This window comes from Gorilla gorilla, chromosome 4 (genome assembly GCF_029281585.2).
Source record: "Gorilla gorilla gorilla isolate KB3781 chromosome 4, NHGRI_mGorGor1-v2.1_pri, whole genome shotgun sequence".
In the NCBI taxonomy this organism is placed as follows: Eukaryota; Metazoa; Chordata; class Mammalia; order Primates; family Hominidae; genus Gorilla; species Gorilla gorilla.
The window spans coordinates 12,004,456-12,022,042 of NC_073228.2; the positions used below are offsets into that span (position 1 = coordinate 12,004,456).

At 47.1% G+C, this 17,587-nt stretch overlaps 1 protein-coding gene across 9 annotated transcripts in view; it reads left to right on the forward strand.

The window, feature by feature from the left end:
• The window catches only part of TBC1D16 (TBC1 domain family member 16), a 101,724-nt gene that overhangs the window by 69,760 nt on the left and 14,377 nt on the right, over nt 1-17,587 (forward strand). For 5 of the 9 annotated variants that reach the window (XM_031011133.3, XM_031011137.3, XM_031011134.3 and 2 more), the window contains exons 4-7: nt 14,110-14,271; nt 15,333-15,480; nt 16,352-16,519; nt 17,063-17,211. In XM_031011133.3, the coding sequence (XP_030866993.1) occupies nt 14,110-14,271; nt 15,333-15,480; nt 16,352-16,519; nt 17,063-17,211 (627 nt within the window). The remainder of the gene's footprint in view (nt 1-14,109; nt 14,272-15,332; nt 15,481-16,351; nt 16,520-17,062; nt 17,212-17,587) is intronic. The other 4 variants (XM_031011136.3, XM_055389083.2, XM_055389084.2 and 1 more) reach the window with 3 other exon arrangements.

The following is a 17,587-nucleotide window of genomic DNA, read 5'->3' on the forward strand; positions in this document are numbered from 1 at the left end:
TAAACCGCACTTGGTCATGGTGTACAACTTTTCTTACATGTTGTTGGGTTCAGCTTGCTAGTATTTTGTTGAAGATTTTTGGGTCTATTCAAATGGATCTAAAGTTTTATATTCTTGTAATGTCTTTGTCTGGTTTTTGTATCAACAAATAACCTTTATACAAAGTTAAAAGCAAAACACATGAAAAAAAAGACTGATAAGTTTCTAAGGATTTTCCAAGGGAGAAAGGGAAATTAGCATATGTTGGACCTGCTATATGTTTCAGACACTTTGCTTAGTGGCTTCCCTGGGGATTGAAGGGAAGCAACCTGGAGGAAGTAGTGTTTGAGCGGGGCCTTGGAGAGTGGGAAGAATTAGAAGAGAGAGAGAGGCAGAGCAGGCTGACCAGAGAGAGGGACCCACATAAGCAAATCCTGGGGAGAGGAGGTCCTGGGGTATGGAAAGGAAGTGAGCTGTCATGTTTGCCTGTGATCTAGTGGGGGCATGGTAAGGGGTATACTGGATTGAAGAGTGTTCCCTCAAATTCATGTCCACCTGGAACCTCAGATCGCAATCTTACTTGGAAATAGGGTCTTTGCAATTAGTTAAGATGAGGCCATTCTGGATTAGGGCGGTCTCTAATCCAGTGAGTGGTGTCCTTCTAAGAAGAGAAAACAGACACAGTAGACCCATATACAGAGGGAAGAAGGCCACGTGATGATGGAGCAGAGACTGGAGTGATACAGCTGCAAGCCACGGAAGGCCACAGATTGCCAGGAACTGCCCGAAGCTGGGGAGACTCAAAGGAGGAGTCTCCTAGACTTTCAGAGGGAGTGTGGCCTGCTGGCACCTTGGCTTCAGGCTTCTGGCATCCAGAAGTGTGAGAGAGCACGTTCGTGTTGCTTTAAGCCATGCAGCTGTGGTGTTTCCTGCAGCAGCCCTAGGAAACTCATGCAAGGGAAAACAAGGAAAGAGGCGACCAGGCCAATGTGTGGGGCGGGCTCAGTGCCCATCTATGGATGGGAGCTTGACTGGCAGACAAAGCTGACTGTTGATAGTTTCTGAGCCAGGAGCAGGGGTGAAGCGGAGAAGTGGACACGGTTTCAGGGGCATTCTTTCATAGATGTTGTTTTTAGAGTGTTGTCTTCTTTTCCAGTTGTTGTGACTGCTGTCTCTGGAAGGCATATGCCAAAAGAGTCAGGAACGTGAGCTTCCCATAGGTCACGCCTAGGTGTCCATCCTGCCCTGCTGTGGGCCATTCTGAAACCCGGGGACATGATTCCTGGCCTCGGTCTCCTTAGCTATAAAATGGAGTAGGTGCTGTCTCACCCACAAGGTTTATATAAGGAAGTCTTCAAAGCAATTAGGAGAGCTCCTGGCACACAGGAAGCTCCAATAAATGGTAGCCATGACGATAATTGGTTATTTTGCCTCACCTTTTTCTTTTCTAAATTATTATTTTTTTGTTTTATAATATTAAAAGAAACACAGGCTTCTTTTTTTAAAAATTAGTACAGGCCAGGCGCAGTGGCTCACACCTGTAATCCCAGCACTTTGGGAGGCCGAGGCAGGCTGATCATTTGAGGTCAGGAGTTCAAGACCAGCCTGGCCAACATGGTGAAACCCTGTCTCTACTAAAAATTCAAAAAAATTAGCCGGGCGTGGTGGCACATGTCTGTAATCCCAGCTACTTGGGAGGCTGAGGCAGGAGAATCGCTTGAACCTGGGAGGCGGAGGCTGCAGTGAGCCACCAAGATCACGCCACTGTACTCTAGCCTGGGCGACAGAGCAAGACTCCGCCTCAAAAAAAAAAAATTAATACAGAAAATTAGCTTATTATTTCTGATTATCAGAATGATACATTATGCCTTTTAGAAAATTCTGTTAATGCGATGAAAGTATATTATAGACATGCCATGTAGATATGATCACATTATAGTTTTAGTATTATTTTCTACTTCTACATTTGCATAGGTATAAAATACCTGTCAATATATATTATATATAAACAGTATTGATAGTATATTTTTATATAGTTTTGCAACCTACTTTCCTCATTCAGCATAATAGTGTGAGGATTTCTCTGGTCATCACATACTTTTATTAAATATTTTATAAGTGCTTAACGGTGTTGTATCATATGAATGTGCCACAATATATTCAAATATTCTCCTATGGTTGAAAATTTAGCAATAGCACTGAGAGTTGAATATTGGTGTTTTTTTTTACAAGTTTATTGAAGTATACTTGTACAATCAACTGCACGTGCTTAAAGTGCACAATTTGATCAGTTTGGACCTAATATACACTCATGGAGCTGTCATCACAATCAAGATAATGAACAGATCCATCACCCCCAGAAGTTTGTTCGTGTCCCCCCATGTCTTATCTGCAATTTGGCAATGATTTCTTGGCTATGACACCAATAGCACAGGCAATAAAAAAATAAACTGGACCTCATGAAAAATTTAAAAATGTGCGCATCAAAATATACTATCAGCAGAGTATAAAGATCACTCACAGAATGCGGGAAAATATTTGCAGATCATGTATGTTTAATAAGGAATAATTGTCCAGGATTTATAGAGAACTCCTAAAACTCAACAACAAAAAAAACAACTGGCTGGATATGGTGGCTCACGCCTGTAACCCAGCACTTTGGGAGGCTGAGGCAGGCGAAATCACCTGAGGTCAGGAGTTCGAGATCAGCCTGGCCAACATGGTGAAACCCCCGTCTGTACCAAAAATACAAAAATTAGCTGGGCGTAGTGGTGCATGTCTGTAATCCCAGTTACTTGGGAGGCTGAGGCAGGAGAATAGCTTGAACCTGGAAAGCAGAGGTTGCTGTGAGCCGAGATCATGCCACTGTACTCCAGCCTGGACGACAGAGCAAGACTCTGTCTCCAAAACAAACAAGCAAACACACACAAAAAACAACCAAACAACCAAACAAACAAAAACAAACCCCAAACAACCCAATTAAAAAATGGTCAAAGGATTTGAAAAGACGTGTCTCCAAAGAAGAGACACGAATGCCCGATAAGCACATGAAGGTACTCAATATCATTAATCCTCGGGGAAATGGAAAATCAAAACTCCAATGAAATACGACCTCCCACCCATAAGGATGGCTACTATAAAAAAAAAAAAACTAACAAGTGTCGGTGAGGATGTGGAGAGATTGAAATCCCTATGCATTGCTGGCGGGAATGTAAGGCGGTACAGCTGCTGTGGAAAACAGTATGGCAGTTCCTCAAAAAATTAAAAATAGAATGACCATATCATCCAGCAATTCCATTTCTGGGTATATACCCAAAAGAATTGAAAGCAGGGACACAGAGATATCTGGACACCATGGCTTCACAGCATTATTCACATAAGAACATAGAGCAACCCATCAGTTGGTGGATGAAAAGATAAACAAAACGCGGTCCATCCGTACAATGGAATATTATTCAGCCATAAAAGGGAAGGAAATTCTGACCCACGCCACGGCATGGATGAACCCGGAGGACATTATGCTAAGTGACATAAGCCAGTCACAAAAAGACAATACTGTATAATTTCACAGAGATTAGGTGCTAAGAGTAGTCAGATTCATTGAGACAGACAGTTGATGTTGCTTGGAGTGTGAGGGGGGAATGGGAAGTTATCGGGCTGTTTTTTTTTCTTTTTTTTTTTGAGATGGAGTCCCACTCTGTCACCCAGGCGGCAGTGCAGTGGCACAGTCTCGGCTCACAGCAACCTCCAACTCCTGGGTTCAAGCACTTCTCCTGCCTCAGTCTCCCCCAAGTAGCTGGGATTATAGGCGCCCACCACCACACCTGGCTAATTTTTTTTTTTTTTTTTGAGATGGAGTTTTGCTCTTGTTGCCCAGGCTGGAGTGCAATGGCGTGATCTCGGCTCACTGCAACCTCTGCCTCCCAAGTTCAAGCGATTCTCCTGTCTCAGCCTCCCATGTAGCTGGGATTACAGGTGCCCGCCACCACACCTGGCTAATTTTTTTTTTTTTTTTTGAGATGGAGTTTTGCTCTTGTTGCCCAGGCTGGAGTGCAATGGTGTGATCTCGGCTCACTGCAACCTCTGCCTCCTGGATCCAAGCGATTCTCCTGTCTCAGCTGGGATTACAGGCTCATGCCACCACATCTGGCTAATTTCTGTATTTTTAGTAGAGATGGGATTTCATCATGTTGGTCAGGCTGGTCACAAACTCCTGACCTCAAGTGACCTGCCCACCTCAGCCTCCCAAAGTGCTGGAATTACAGGCATGAGCCACTGCACCTGGCCTGGAAGCTATTGTTTAATAGGTATAGAGCTTTAGTTTTACAAGATGAAAAGAGTTCTGGAAATGGAAGGTGACGATCATTGTACAATATTAGAAATGTATTTAATACCTGAACTGTACATTTAAAAATGGTTGAGATGGGGCCGGGTGTGTGGTGGCTCACGCCTGTAATCCCAGCACTTTGGGAGGCAAGGTGGGCGGATCACCTGAGGTCAGGAGTTCGAGGCCAGCCTGGCCAACATGGTGAAACCCCATCTCTACTAAAAATACGAAAATTAGCCAGGCGTCGTGGTGGGTACCTGTAATCCCAGATACTTGGGAGGCTGAGGCAGGAGAATTGCTTGAGTCTGGGAGGTGGAGGTTGCAGTGAGCCAAGATCATGCCACTGCACTCTAGCCTGGCCAACAGAGTGAGACGACTCTGTCTCAAAAAAAAAAAAAAAAAAAAAGGTTGAGATGGTAAATTTGATGATAAGTATTTTTTAACACAATAAAATAATTGGAAAAAGGAAAAAAGTTGCATCTGCTTTGCGTCACTCTAGATTTGTTTGCCTTTTCTAGAATTTTATGTAAATGGGATCACGCAGTATGTGCTTGTTTTTTGTCCTGCTTCTTTCAATCAGCATAATAATTTTGTCATGCATCCATGCTGCTGCGTGTTACAGCTGAGTAGTATGCCATGGTATGTACAGACCACGATTCATTACTGCATTGGCTGTTGATAAACCCTGGGTTGTTTTCAGTTCTTAGCTATTTTATTTTATTATTTTTATTTTAATTTTTTTGAGATGGAGTTTTGCTCTTCTTGCCTAGGCTGGAGCGCAGTCTCGTGATCTTGGCTCACTGCAACCTCTGCCTCCAGGGTTCAAGCAAGTCTCCTGCCTGAGCCTCCCGAGTAGCTGGGATTATAGGCACCCGCCACCACGTCTGGCTAATTTTTTGTATTTTTGGTAGATACAGTGTTTCGCCATGTTGGTCACACTGGTCTCAAACTCCTGACATCAGGTGATCCACCAGCCTCGGCCTCCCAAAGTGCTGGGATTACAGGCGTGAGCCACTGTGCCCGGCCAGTTCTTAGCTATTTTAGATAAAGCTGTTACACACATTTATGTGCAAGTCTTTACATGTGGACATATGTTTTTATTTCTCTTGGTAAATACTTGGGAATGGAATAACTGGAAACAGGCATGTGTTTAATTTTTAAGAAATTGCTGAACTGCTTTCCTAAAGTGGTTGTGCCGTGTCGCATTCCCACCAGCAGTCCGTGAGAGTTCCAGTTCCTCCATGTCCTCAGCAACACTTGCTATGATCAGTCTTGTCCACTGTAGCCATTCTAATAGGTGAGTAGGAGTATCTCATTGTGGTTTTAATTTGCATTTTCCTGACTACAAAGGATGCTGAGTATCTTCTCATGTAGCCTTTTGTGTCTGGCTTCTTTCACTTAACATAATACATCTGAGATGCCTCCATATCGTCATGCATATCAGCAGTTTGCTCCTTTTTATTGCTGAGGCATATGTATTCCCTTGTTCAGATGTACCATTGTTTGTTTAGCCATTCACCAGCTGAAAGACGTTTGTGTCATTTCTTGTTTTCTGCAATGATGAATAAAACTGCTATAAACATTCACACACAGATTTTGTGTGAACATTTTCCATGTATTTTGGGTAAACACCTGGGGGGCATTGCTGAGTCATACGGTAGGGGTGTGTGTGACTTTATAAGACACTGCCAAACAGTTTTCCAGAGTGGTTCTATCATTTGACTTCCCGTCACATTGTAGGAGAGTTCTGTTGCTCGCCTCCTGGCCAGCACTCACAGTGTCAGTTTCATTCCTTCGTTTTTTTGTTTTTTTTTTGGTTTTTTGTTTTTTGAGTTTTTTTGAGACAGAGTCTCACTCTGTCGCTCAGGCTGAAGTGCAGTGGCATGATGTTGGCTCACTGCAACCTCGCCTCCGGGGTTCAAGCGATTCTCCTGCCTCAGCCTCTGGAGTAGCTGGGATTACAGGGGTGCACTACCATGCCTACTAATTTTTTGTATTTTTAGCAGAAACGGGATTTCGCCATGTTGCCCAGGCTAGTCTTGAACTCCTGAGCTCAGGTGACCCACCCGCCTCAGCTTCCCAAAATGCTGGGATTACAAGCTTGAACTGCCTTGCTCGTGGCCTCATTCATTTGTTTTTTAGTCATTCCAAGAGATGCGTAGTGGATCACGTCATGTTCCTTTAGATTGCATTGAGGTGTCTTTCTATTTGCATTTCTCTAATAATGAATGACATTGAGCACCTTTTCATAGGCTGCTTGGCCATCTGAATATCCTCTTTGGTGAAATGTCTTTTCAAATCTTTTGCCCATGTTTGGATTGTGTTTTCTTATTACTAAGTTTTGAGGACCTTTTCTATATTCTGTATAGAATGATGATTTAAAGCATATTACTGACTTATATGATAAGCCCTTTATCATATAAGCATTTGGCAAATATCTTTTTCCCAGTCTGTGGCTTATCTTTTTATTTTCTTAACAATATCTCTTAAAGAGTAGAAGGTTTTCATTTTAATGAAGATTAATTATTTTTTTTTTCACTTATGGTCATATGTTGGTGTCTGGTCTAAGAAACCTTTGTGTAACAATAGTATTTCATTTTAACAGTTTCTTATACATACTCTGGATACAAGTTTTTTGTTGACTATATGTTTTGTGAGTATTTTCTCCCAGTCTGTGACTTGCATTTTTGTTTCCTTTAATGGAGTATTTTGATGAAAAAAAAAAGTCTTTAATATTCCAATTTATTATTTCTTTTACAGTTTGTATTTTTTGTGTTCTATCTAAGAAACCTGGGCCTATTCTAAGGTTACACAGGTTTTCTCTTACGGATTCTTCTGGAAGTTTCCTAGTTTAGGTTTCACATCTAGGTCCGTGATCCGTTTTGAGTTAATTTGGGGGAGTGATGGGAGAAGAGTTGATGTTAATTTTTTTCATGCAGATATCCTGTTGATCCAGTATCGTTTATTGAAAAGCCATCCTTTCTCCACTGAATTGTCTTTGCACTTTTGTAAATAATCAGTTGATATTTTTGGACTCTGTTATGTTCCATTGATTATTTGCCTATTTCACCATAGTTATCTTTTCACCAATACCAAACTTTCTTGATGATAGCTATGTAGGTCTCAAAGTCAGATGCATCCTCCAACTTTGTTCTTCTTTTTTATAGTCGCTCCGGTTATACTAGCTCCAAATTTTAGGGTCAACTTATCAATTTTTACTAAAAATTCCTCTTGGAATTTTGATTGGGCTTGTGTTGAATCTATAGATCAGTTTGGCAAGATTGTTATTGTAACCAAGTTGATGGTTTTATTCCATGGACATGGTGCATTTCTGCGTTTCTTAAGATCCTATTTGACTTATCTCAGCAATTTTTGTGTTTTTCAGTATGACGTTCTTGAATGTCTTTTGTCAGGCTTATTCCGAAGTATTTTATGTGGGGATTTTTTTGCTACTATAAATTTAATGTTTTATTTATTTCACGTTCCAATTGTGCACTGCTACTGTTTAAGAATACAATTAATTTTTCTCTATTAACCTTTTATCCTGTAGTTTTATGAAATCCAGTTATTAGTTCTAAAGATTGTTTTATAAATTCCATGAGGTTTTTCAGATGAACAGTTGTATCAACTGAAAATAGGGGCAGTTCTATTCCTTCTTTTCCAGTCTTTATGCCTTTTATTTCCTTTTCTTGCCTGATGCAGAGGCCAGGGCCTCTGTGAGAGCATGGACTAGAAGTGGTGGGAGCAGAGGCATTCTTACCTTGTTCCTGCTCTTGGGGGAAAACAATTCCATCTTTTACCATTCAGTGTGATGCTAACGGTGGAATATCTGTGGGTGCCTTTATCAGCTTGAGGAGCTTCTCTTCCATTCCTAGTTTGTAGACAGGTTTGTCATAAATGAGCATTGGATTTTTGTCGAATGCTTTTCTGCATCTATGCATGTATGCCTTTATTGTGGGCACCTCTGGCTATGTCCTTAGGATTCATTCCTAGGAATGGAAGTGAAAAGTCAAAATGTATAAACATTTTTAAGCCTTTGGCATCGTGTTTCCAAATTGCCATTCAGAAATATTTGGTCAGGGCCGGGCGCGGTGGCTCACGCCTGTGATCCCAGCACTTTGGGAGACTGAGGCAGGCGGATCACGAGGTCAGGAGTTCCAGACGAGACTGGCCAACATGGCGAAACCCCATCTCTACTAAAAATACAAAAATTAGCCAGGCATGGTGGCAGGCGCCTGTAATCCCAGCTACTCGGGAGGCTGAGGCAGGAGAATCGCTTGAACCCGGGAGGCGGAGGTTGCAGTGAGCCGAGATCTTGCCATTGCATTTCAGCCTGGGCAACAAGAGCAAAAAACTCCATCTCAAAAAAAAAAAAAAAAAAAAAAAATTGGTCAGTTTATATTCTTTCTCCCCCTGAGCTGAATGAGAATGTCTGTTTCCCCAAATCCTTTACCACACTAGATTTTATAATTTGTTAATTGGTGCCAATTTCATAAACCATCCCCCCACCGTGTTATCCCATTTCTATTTCCGTTTATTTCATTACCCTGGGCCTGGAAATTTTATTCATTATTTGTATTTATTCTCTACTAAATTTTTTATTTTCCTTTTGCCAGTTTTCTGTTGGGCATTTATATTTTTCTTTTTAATTTACATACTTTTTTACATACTAAAGATGTTAATCTTTATCATATATATGTCCCAGTTTCTTTGGCTATTCATTTGTTTTGTTGGTTTTTTTTTTTAATAGATTTTATTTTTTGGAGCTGTTTTAGTTTCACAGCAAAACTGAGTGAAGGGTACAGAGAATTCTCATCCATCCCCTCCCCCACCACACGCACAGCCTCCCCCACCAGAGTGGGACACGTGTTACAACTCACGAGCCCACACGTCATTGTCACCCAGAGTCCATAGTTTGTCGGCATTCACACTCGGTCTTGTACATCCTATGGGTCTGGACAAATGTATAAAGACACATGTCACCGTGACCACTCTGGTGTCATGCCGGTGTGTCACTGCCCTAAAAGTTCTCCGTGCTTCACCTTCCTACCTCCCCGCCAGCTCCTGGCAACCACTGGTCTTGTCACTGTCTCCATGGTTTTGCCTTTTCCAGAGTGTCCTAGGATTGGAATCCCACAGGGTGCAGCCTTGTCACAGTGGGTCCCTTCACTTAGTAAACCCCTTCGTAAGACGCACTGACGTTCCCTCCGTGTTGTTCCACAGCTCGACAGCTCATTTCTTTTTAATGATGAGTAATATATTCCCTTGTCTGGCTGCACCACAGTTATTTAAACTTATTTATCCATTCACTACCAAAGGACATCTTGGTGGCTTCCAGGTTTTGGCAATTATGGGGGACCACCAAAGGGTGTCATTCTTTCCAGCCTCCTCTCCCATCATAGCCTCCTCTCCCAACCCAGCACACCGAGCACACCCTGCTCACTCCTCCAATACCTACACATCCCTCCCAGCATACTGTGTCCCACCCACCCTACAGGGCAGGGCAAGGTTTCCAGAAACCAGACAGAACACAGAGACTCGCTTTGGCAGTCACGGGTGGACGGCCTCCTCCCTGCTGCTGTGGCCACAGAAAACTGGTCCCCTGGAGGGCCAGCGCCAGTTTCTATCTAGGCAAGAGTCCTGGACCCAGGAGCCACCGCACACCTCCCCCAGCAACGTGCCTCCAGGCAGAAGTTGGCTTAAACCCTCTCACAACCCCTTAGGGGCAAATTATTTGCATTAATTAATGGATTGATTCATTAATTCAGGACACTGTGCTTGGGACCTACAGCTGGGTTCTCATCGACTTTTTTCAGCAAACTTAAAAGGCTCAGGATGAAGAAAAGCAAGAGGAAATTTAGCAGTTTAGGTATTTTAAATAATGCTAAAATCTGGCCCTGGTAACCTTGAGAACCACAGCTCAGTATGTTTGAAGGTTTCTTCCTCCCCTTCAAGCTTTTTCTGAGAGCTGGCTTGTCCTGTGTGTGTCAGTGATCCGTTGCTGTGAAACAAACCGCCCTCAAACTCAGCAACTTAAAGTGACCACCGGGCCCGGCGTGGTGGCTCACGCCTGTAGTCCCAGCACTTTGGGAGGCCAAGGCAGACAGATCGCTTGAGCTCAGGAGTTTGAGACCAGCCTGGGCAACATGGCAAAACCCCATCTCTATAAAAAATACAAAAATTAGCCAAATGTGGTGGTGAGTGCCTGTAGTCCCAGCTACTTGGGAGACTGAGGCTGGAGGATCGCTTGAGCCCCGGAGGCTGAGGCTGCAGTGAGTTGTGTTTGCACCACCGCACTTCAGCCAGGGGGATAGAGGGACACCTTGTCTTTAAAAAACAAACAAACAAACAAACAAACAAACAAACAGAAAACCGCTTCTTTGCTCACAGACCTTTGGTTTGGGCTGGGCTGGGACAGGCTGTTCTGCTGGGCTCCCTGGAGTTCACTCAGGTCGCTGCAGCCACCAGGAGGCTTGGGTGGGCAGAGGGTCTGGAACGGCCTCCATTGACAGGTGTCGGGGCTCTGGTGCTGACTGCCAGTTGCGTGTCTCTCTCATGAGCTCTCGTCTGTCTGTCTCGCCTGCGCTGTGCCAAGAGGAAGAGTGAGAGGCTGCCTAGGCCCCAGAACTCACCTCACACCATGTTTGCCACATTCTATTGGTCAAAAAAGGCCCACCTAGATTCAGGGGTGGAGAGACAGGTGCTATCCTTGATAACATGAGCTGTGAAGAATTTGAGGCCGTTTTAAATCTCTATCTCTGTATCTGACGTGGCATGGTTTACTGTGGTGGAGGGAGAACCTAGTGTTTGTGTTTGTTTCCAGTGATAGTGCTGACTGTTTTTCATTACCGCTTTTACATTTTGGTGATCTTCAGAAAATGATAGAAATGAAGAACTGCTACATTTCTTAAAGTTTAGCGTCTTCTAGTTTTATGTGTGAGATCTTCCTAATGTAATAGCATCTTGGGAGTTATCGCCTGCAAACCCATCCTTTTAGTACCAATGCATCACATAATTTTATGAACAAGCTAAATTATTTGCAGCATATATGAATATTCTTAAAACTAAATTGCTTTACGTGTGTAGAAAGATAAGCAAAAATAAAACACTGTACATATTTCGTTTTCCCTGTAGTTTATTTTCTTTAAACATTTTTTTCTGTGACTTCAAAATTCCCAGACACTACATTTTCACTTCAGGCATGAGTATTAAATGTCTGTGTGTTCTGCGCCAAGCCAGGGCTGGGAGCTGAAGATGAAGAGACACGATGCAACCCCCACCCCACAGCAGCCGGCCTCGAGGGGCACCAGAGCTCGTCCTCCATGACCGCACAGGGTCTGGGGTACCTGCCAGACGTACCCCAATGAAAGCGAACTGAGGTCTCCATCACCTTCGCTCTAGTTTGAGCTTATGGAACCCCAGCTGTAGGTCCCAAGCACAGTATCTTGAATTAATGAATCAATCAATTAATTAATGCAAATAATTTGCCCCTAAGGGGTTGCGAGAGGGTTTAAGCCAACTCCTGCCTGGAGGCACGTTGCTGGGGGAGGTGTGTGGTGGCCCTTGTGTCCTGGACTCTTGCCTGGTTTGAAATCGGCTCCGGCCCTCCAGGGGACCAGTCTTCTGTGGCCACAGCAGCAGGGAGGGGGCCCTCCACCCGTGACTGCCAAAGCGAGTCTCTGTGTTCTGTCTGGTTTCTGGAAACCTTGGCCTGCCCTGTAGGGTGAGTGGGCCACAGTGTGCTGGGAGGAACAAGCAGGTTTGGGGGATTCTGCTGTTGGGTGTGGTAAGAAGTCTGGGGGAGGAGGCGGGAAAGGATACCACCCTCTGATGGCCCCACTGGGTGGGCCGGGGCAGCAGGCAGCACACGGGGCAGCAGCTCTCACAGTCACAGCAGCCCCGTGGTTCAATAAGCAGATGACAGAAGGGGGCACCCATGGGTGCAGTGGGGCCTCAGACTCGAGACCTGCCCTGTGTTGTGAGCAAGGATTCTGAAGCGCAGCTCCCGCAGGGTCCACTTGGGAAGAGGTCAGGAGCCCTCGGTCTTCTGGGCCCGTCCGCGGCGCAGCCACGGCATTTCAGGTGATGGCCCCACATGCCCATCTCTGATCTAGTTTTACCTGACTCAGTTTCCTTGAGAGCCCAGGGGCCCCAGCAGTGGGAGGACCTGTTCGGCTGACTTCCTTAGGCAGGTGGGGAAGAAAGGCCACCTGCCACTCACCAGGCCCAGGGCTGTGCCTGACGCAGTAGAGGGCTCTAGAAAGGCCAGTCAGGTTTCCCTGTGTGAAGTTCCCAGTGGGGAGGGATTGTGCTGGAACCCTCCAAAGGAGCTTTATTTACTTAGACCTGGTGCTTCTTGGAGGAGGAAGTGCCTCTGGATTGATTGCCTCTAACACTTTATGTTCTGAGCTCAAACGGGAAGGCAGGTGCGGTGAATGCGGCTGAGTCTCTGTGGGGTGCTGCAGTTGGGGTCCAGAGCTGAGTCTTGCCTGTACTCTGGTTTTATTTTAGCAGACATTCGCTAGACATTACTATTAAATCTCAAGAGAGTGTCAGGCGCGATGGCTCACGCCTGTAATCCCAACACTTTTGGAGGCTGAGGCGGGTGGATCACCTGAGGTCAGGAGGTCAAGACTAGCCTGGTCAACATGGTGAAACCTCGTCTCTACTAAATATATAGAATTAGCTGGTCATGGTGGTGGACGCCTGTAATCTCAGCTACTCAGGAGGCTGAGGCAGGAGAGTCGCTTGAACCCGGAAGGCAGAAGTGGCAGTGAGCCGAGATCGCACACTGCACTCCAGCCTGGGTGACAGAGCGAGACTCTGTCTCAAAAAAAAAAAAAAGAAAAAGAAAAAAGAAAAAAAGAAAAAGTCTCAAGAGACAGGATTTAACCTGTGAGGCGGCTGAATCCATATAATAAGATATTTTGCAATTTGGAATGTAACAAACTCATAAAAAATAACAGAATAAATGGGGTTGTACTGCTGAACTGCAGACAGCTGCACAATATGCTGGTGAGAACATGGGCCACAAAGCTTGGGTTCTAATCTCAGCTCTACCACTTGCCAGCTGTGTGACCTTGGGCAAATTACTTAACCTCTCTGGGCCCCAGTTGCCTCTTCTTTACAATGGGGTAATTCCACTATTCATTTTGGAGGATTTTTGTGAAGATTAATTTCAATAAAAGCACCTGAGAAGCATTAGCTCAGGGCCAGGCCCATAGTCAGTGTTTTAATAAATGCTGATGATGTTATTGATAGTACTGAGAACCCAAATGTTTCCTAACCAAAAGCATAAACTGAACCAGTACTTTTCAGGAATACAGTGAGCTGGTTTAAACCACGCGGAAGCCCCATGCTATCTAAAATCATCACAAAACAGCTACTTTTAGTAAAGCCCAGCCCCATGCTGTAGGGAAAGCCAGCCTTGTTATTCTCCTCCCTTCTTTATCCATGGGAAAACGAAGGCTGAGAGAGGCTTGGTGGCTTGGCCAAGGTCACACAGCGAGGAACCCCAGTCAGTGTGACCTTGGCTGTCAGGACGATGACAACTTACTGCCTCTATTGAAGTGGAATGGAATTTGATCATGAAAATGCTTTCCCATCCAAGTGGAAGTAGAACAGTGCAGTGGGGTTCATACATTCATTTATTCACAGGTGTTTACACGGCATATTCAGCCGTGCCTGTATGTGTGTTTAAGCTTGGTGCGTAGGTTTAAATGACTCCCCCATGACCCCCGTCCCCCTCTGGGTAGTGTGGGCAGGGAGAAGTGTGGCGATCATCACATGACCTGTTCCACCAGCCCCCCGTCCAGCTCCGACGCCGGCCTGCGGTTCCCGGACAGCAACGGCCTCCTGCAGACCCCACGCTGGGACGAGCCGCAGCGAGTGTGCGCCCTGGAGCAGATTTGCGGCGTGTTCCGTGTGGACCTGGGCCACATGCGCTCCCTCCGCCTTTTCTTCAGGTAGGAAGCATCTCTGGGCGCCTCCTGGGAGTTGGCCTGTGTGTGTTTTCCCTGGCAGCCTGGGCTTTGCAGCCGGTGCAGTGCACGGCTTGGGGACACAGGGCCCTGGATGGAGTCTTCCCAAGCGTCTGCTTTCCTCCCTCGCTGATCTTGTGGGCAGTGGTTCCCCCACTGCAGCTCCCTGACAGTTCTCAGGCTGGGTGAGCTACTGAACTCACTCCCCTACCTTCAGCGTGATGGTAGCCAGCGGTTGCTTGCAACTCTGGCTTGGGAGAAGAAACCAAACCAGGGCAGAGAGTAGCAGCTGCAGGCGGCTCTGATCGCCGGGAGATGCTCTGGAGCTCGGCCACCTGTGTGGGACGGGCCGCAGCTTTCCGGATGGAGGCTCCCTTCCTTTCGTGATGGGTGGGCGATGCCTAGTTTCCTGCAGTCATTCCCCACATCAGATCCTCCTCCTTATAGTCAGGGCTGCCCAGCCGCAGACATCACCAATGAGAGGCCCGGGCTTAGAAGAAGCCGGCGTGTCCAGAAGCTGGGGGGGGTTCCCAGAGCCAGAGCCACATTCCAGCCTTTCATGTAAGGGCAGCCGGGGCTGGGCTGACGGCACTGACGGATGTTTAGTGAGTTTCCCTGGAGGGTTCTCCCAGAGTTCCACCCACACGCAGCGAAGGAGGCCTGTTCCCAGGAGGTTCTCTTAGCACATGGCCCGCCAGGGCTCAAAACTGGATTCCAGGGCACTCAGCACTGGGACCCAGGTCTGCCGGACTGCAGGGACCATGCAGCCGGGCAGGGGGTGGTGGGGAGAAGGCCACTCTGGCAGGTCTCCAGAGAGGAGCTCCAGGGCCCCCCAGGAAGGAGCAGTTTTGCCATCTTCGGCAAAGGGGGTGATGGTTTTTGTTCGGTGTAGTTCTGTCCCCTCCTGCTAGCAGCCAGCTCCACTGGGACTCACTGTTTCCTGCTTCTGAGGTTGGCGACAGTGGCCTCTGATTATACTTGGAAATAAAACCCCCGTGTTTACATATTCATCGGGCTTCCCTCTCCCCCTTCCAATGGCCCTTCAGCGACGAGGCCTGCACCAGCGGCCAGCTGGTCGTTGCCAGCCGAGAGAGCCAGTACAAGGTTTTCCACTTCCACCACGGCGGCCTGGACAAGCTGTCTGACGTGTTCCAGCAGTGGAAATACTGCACCGAGATGCAGCTCAAAGACCAGGTAGCCCAGCAGACCGCCCCAGAATGCCCAGCCGTTGACACTCCCCACCCCCCACGGGCCCCATCTCCCTCCTGGGTCCTGTGTCTGGGGTCCCCGGGCCCGGGGGCTTACGGGGTGTGACCCACGGTAGTTTTTGGCCGTCAAAGCAGCAACTTTGGGTTTGAAACCTTTGCCCAGGGCTTTCGGTAAAGTCAGTGCCCTGCACTTGAAAAATCATGTTTTGACAAGACTTCCTGCCATATTTTGCTCAATCTACGTACAAATGTAATAAGAGCTCTTTAATTATCTGTTTAAGATACTGTATGTGCTTATTATAAATGGGGCTGACTTTTAAAATTCCCTTCCTTCCTACAGAGCCTCCTGCTGGCTTCCCTTATTACAGTAGCATGGCTTTTTTTCCCCCTACATTGAACAACCTTTGATTTTTGAATTAAATGTCAGCTGCAGTTTTGCCCTGGATTCGTGACTGCTCGCGGAGACAATCTGACAGGCTGGCTCCCTGCTCGCAGAACAGCGATCCCTTTGTATGTGGCCAATCACATGTAATTCATTGCAGGCCCTCCCGGCAGAGGGAAGTTAGGCCGAACGAGGCATTAATTCCGTTTTTGCGGCTGGGGTTGGAGAGAGAGGGGGGCGGCGGCACAGTGGGCCGGGGAGGAGAGAGCCGCAGAGGGAAACCGATTTTAAGATGAAGGTATTTTCATTTTAATTGCGCCTAATTACACTCGCCATTTAGGGGTTTGTATGCAGGGGACGGCCCTTGCCCTCCTTTCAGAAGAGAGAGAGGCTTTTAATCCTGGGAAAAGCACTGCTGGCCTCTGAAGCCGCACGGCTGAGATCCTGACCTTTGCCCAGTTTTCCTCCCGTCCAGCAGGTCGCCCCCGATAAGACATGCATGCAGTTCTCCATCCGCCGCCCCAAGCTGCCGTCCTCCGAGACGCACCCCGAGGAGAGCATGTACAAGAGGCTCGGCGTCTCCGCCTGGCTCAACCACCTGAATGAGCTGGGCCAGGTGGAGGAGGAGTACAAGCTGCGGAAGGTGAGGTCCGGGCCCGCCCAGCGGGCCCCGCGGAGAGCCGGCCGGGAACCGGGAACGAGCGAGAGGGAAGGAGGGCCAGGGCCTGGCCGCCCGCCCGCACCCACGGGCCACCTCCTCGTGAGGGCCCCGTTTTCTTGTGTGAGGCTCTCTGTGAACACACCGATAAAGCAATCAAAGCTGCTGCGTTGAAAAAAAAAAAAAAAAAAACACCTCCCTCGAGGGTTTGGGGGGATACCGTGTCAGCCTGCATAGAAGGGTTTGCAGTGAAATGCAGCATTTCCAAAACCAGGGATTAGGCCATGACGTGAGAACGACACGTTAATCTGAGCGCCACCCCAGGGGGGGCATTGACATTGAAATGAGCCGGGTTTGTGTCCTGTATGGGAATTGAAGGCCACTGCTTTCCCCTTGTAAATATGTGCAAATTGCAGAGATCTGAATCAAGGCGCACCAAAAACCACCAAAACACACATCTCTGGGGATTTGGGGGTTCTTTGAGCTGCCCCATTTTATCCCCTCCCCAACTTTTGCCGCTTCCTCCAGGCCATTTTCTTTGGCGGTATTGATGTGTCAATCCGCGGGGAGGTCTGGCCCTTCCTGCTGCGCTATTACAGCCACGAGTCCACGTCGGAGGAGCGGGAGGCGCTGCGGCTGCAGAAGCGAAAGGAGTACTCTGAGATCCAGCAGAAAAGGTAACCGCCGGGGCCAGCCCGGCCCACCCCGCCGAGCCGCGGAGGAAAATGTCATTTGAAAAGGCAATTTGAGGTGCAATTCAGCATTGATAATATGTTTCGTGACCCATAGTTTCTTTCAAAAATGGGTCTCCCAGGAACGTGAGTGATAGGGTGGGATAAGTGCAGTCATTAAACCAAGCACTCGGGCCTCGGAACTGCGGGGCTCGTTAGCTCACATGTCAAGGTTTTAGAATTCTCGTTCAACAGACTTAACTAGGCGCTGACGTCCCACAGCTGAAGGCTGGGGCTGGGAGCAGGGCCTGGAGGGGTGAAGGCATCCGGAGACTGTGTCCCACTTTGGCTCTGCTAACCCGGGACTGGGCTCAGCTCTCTC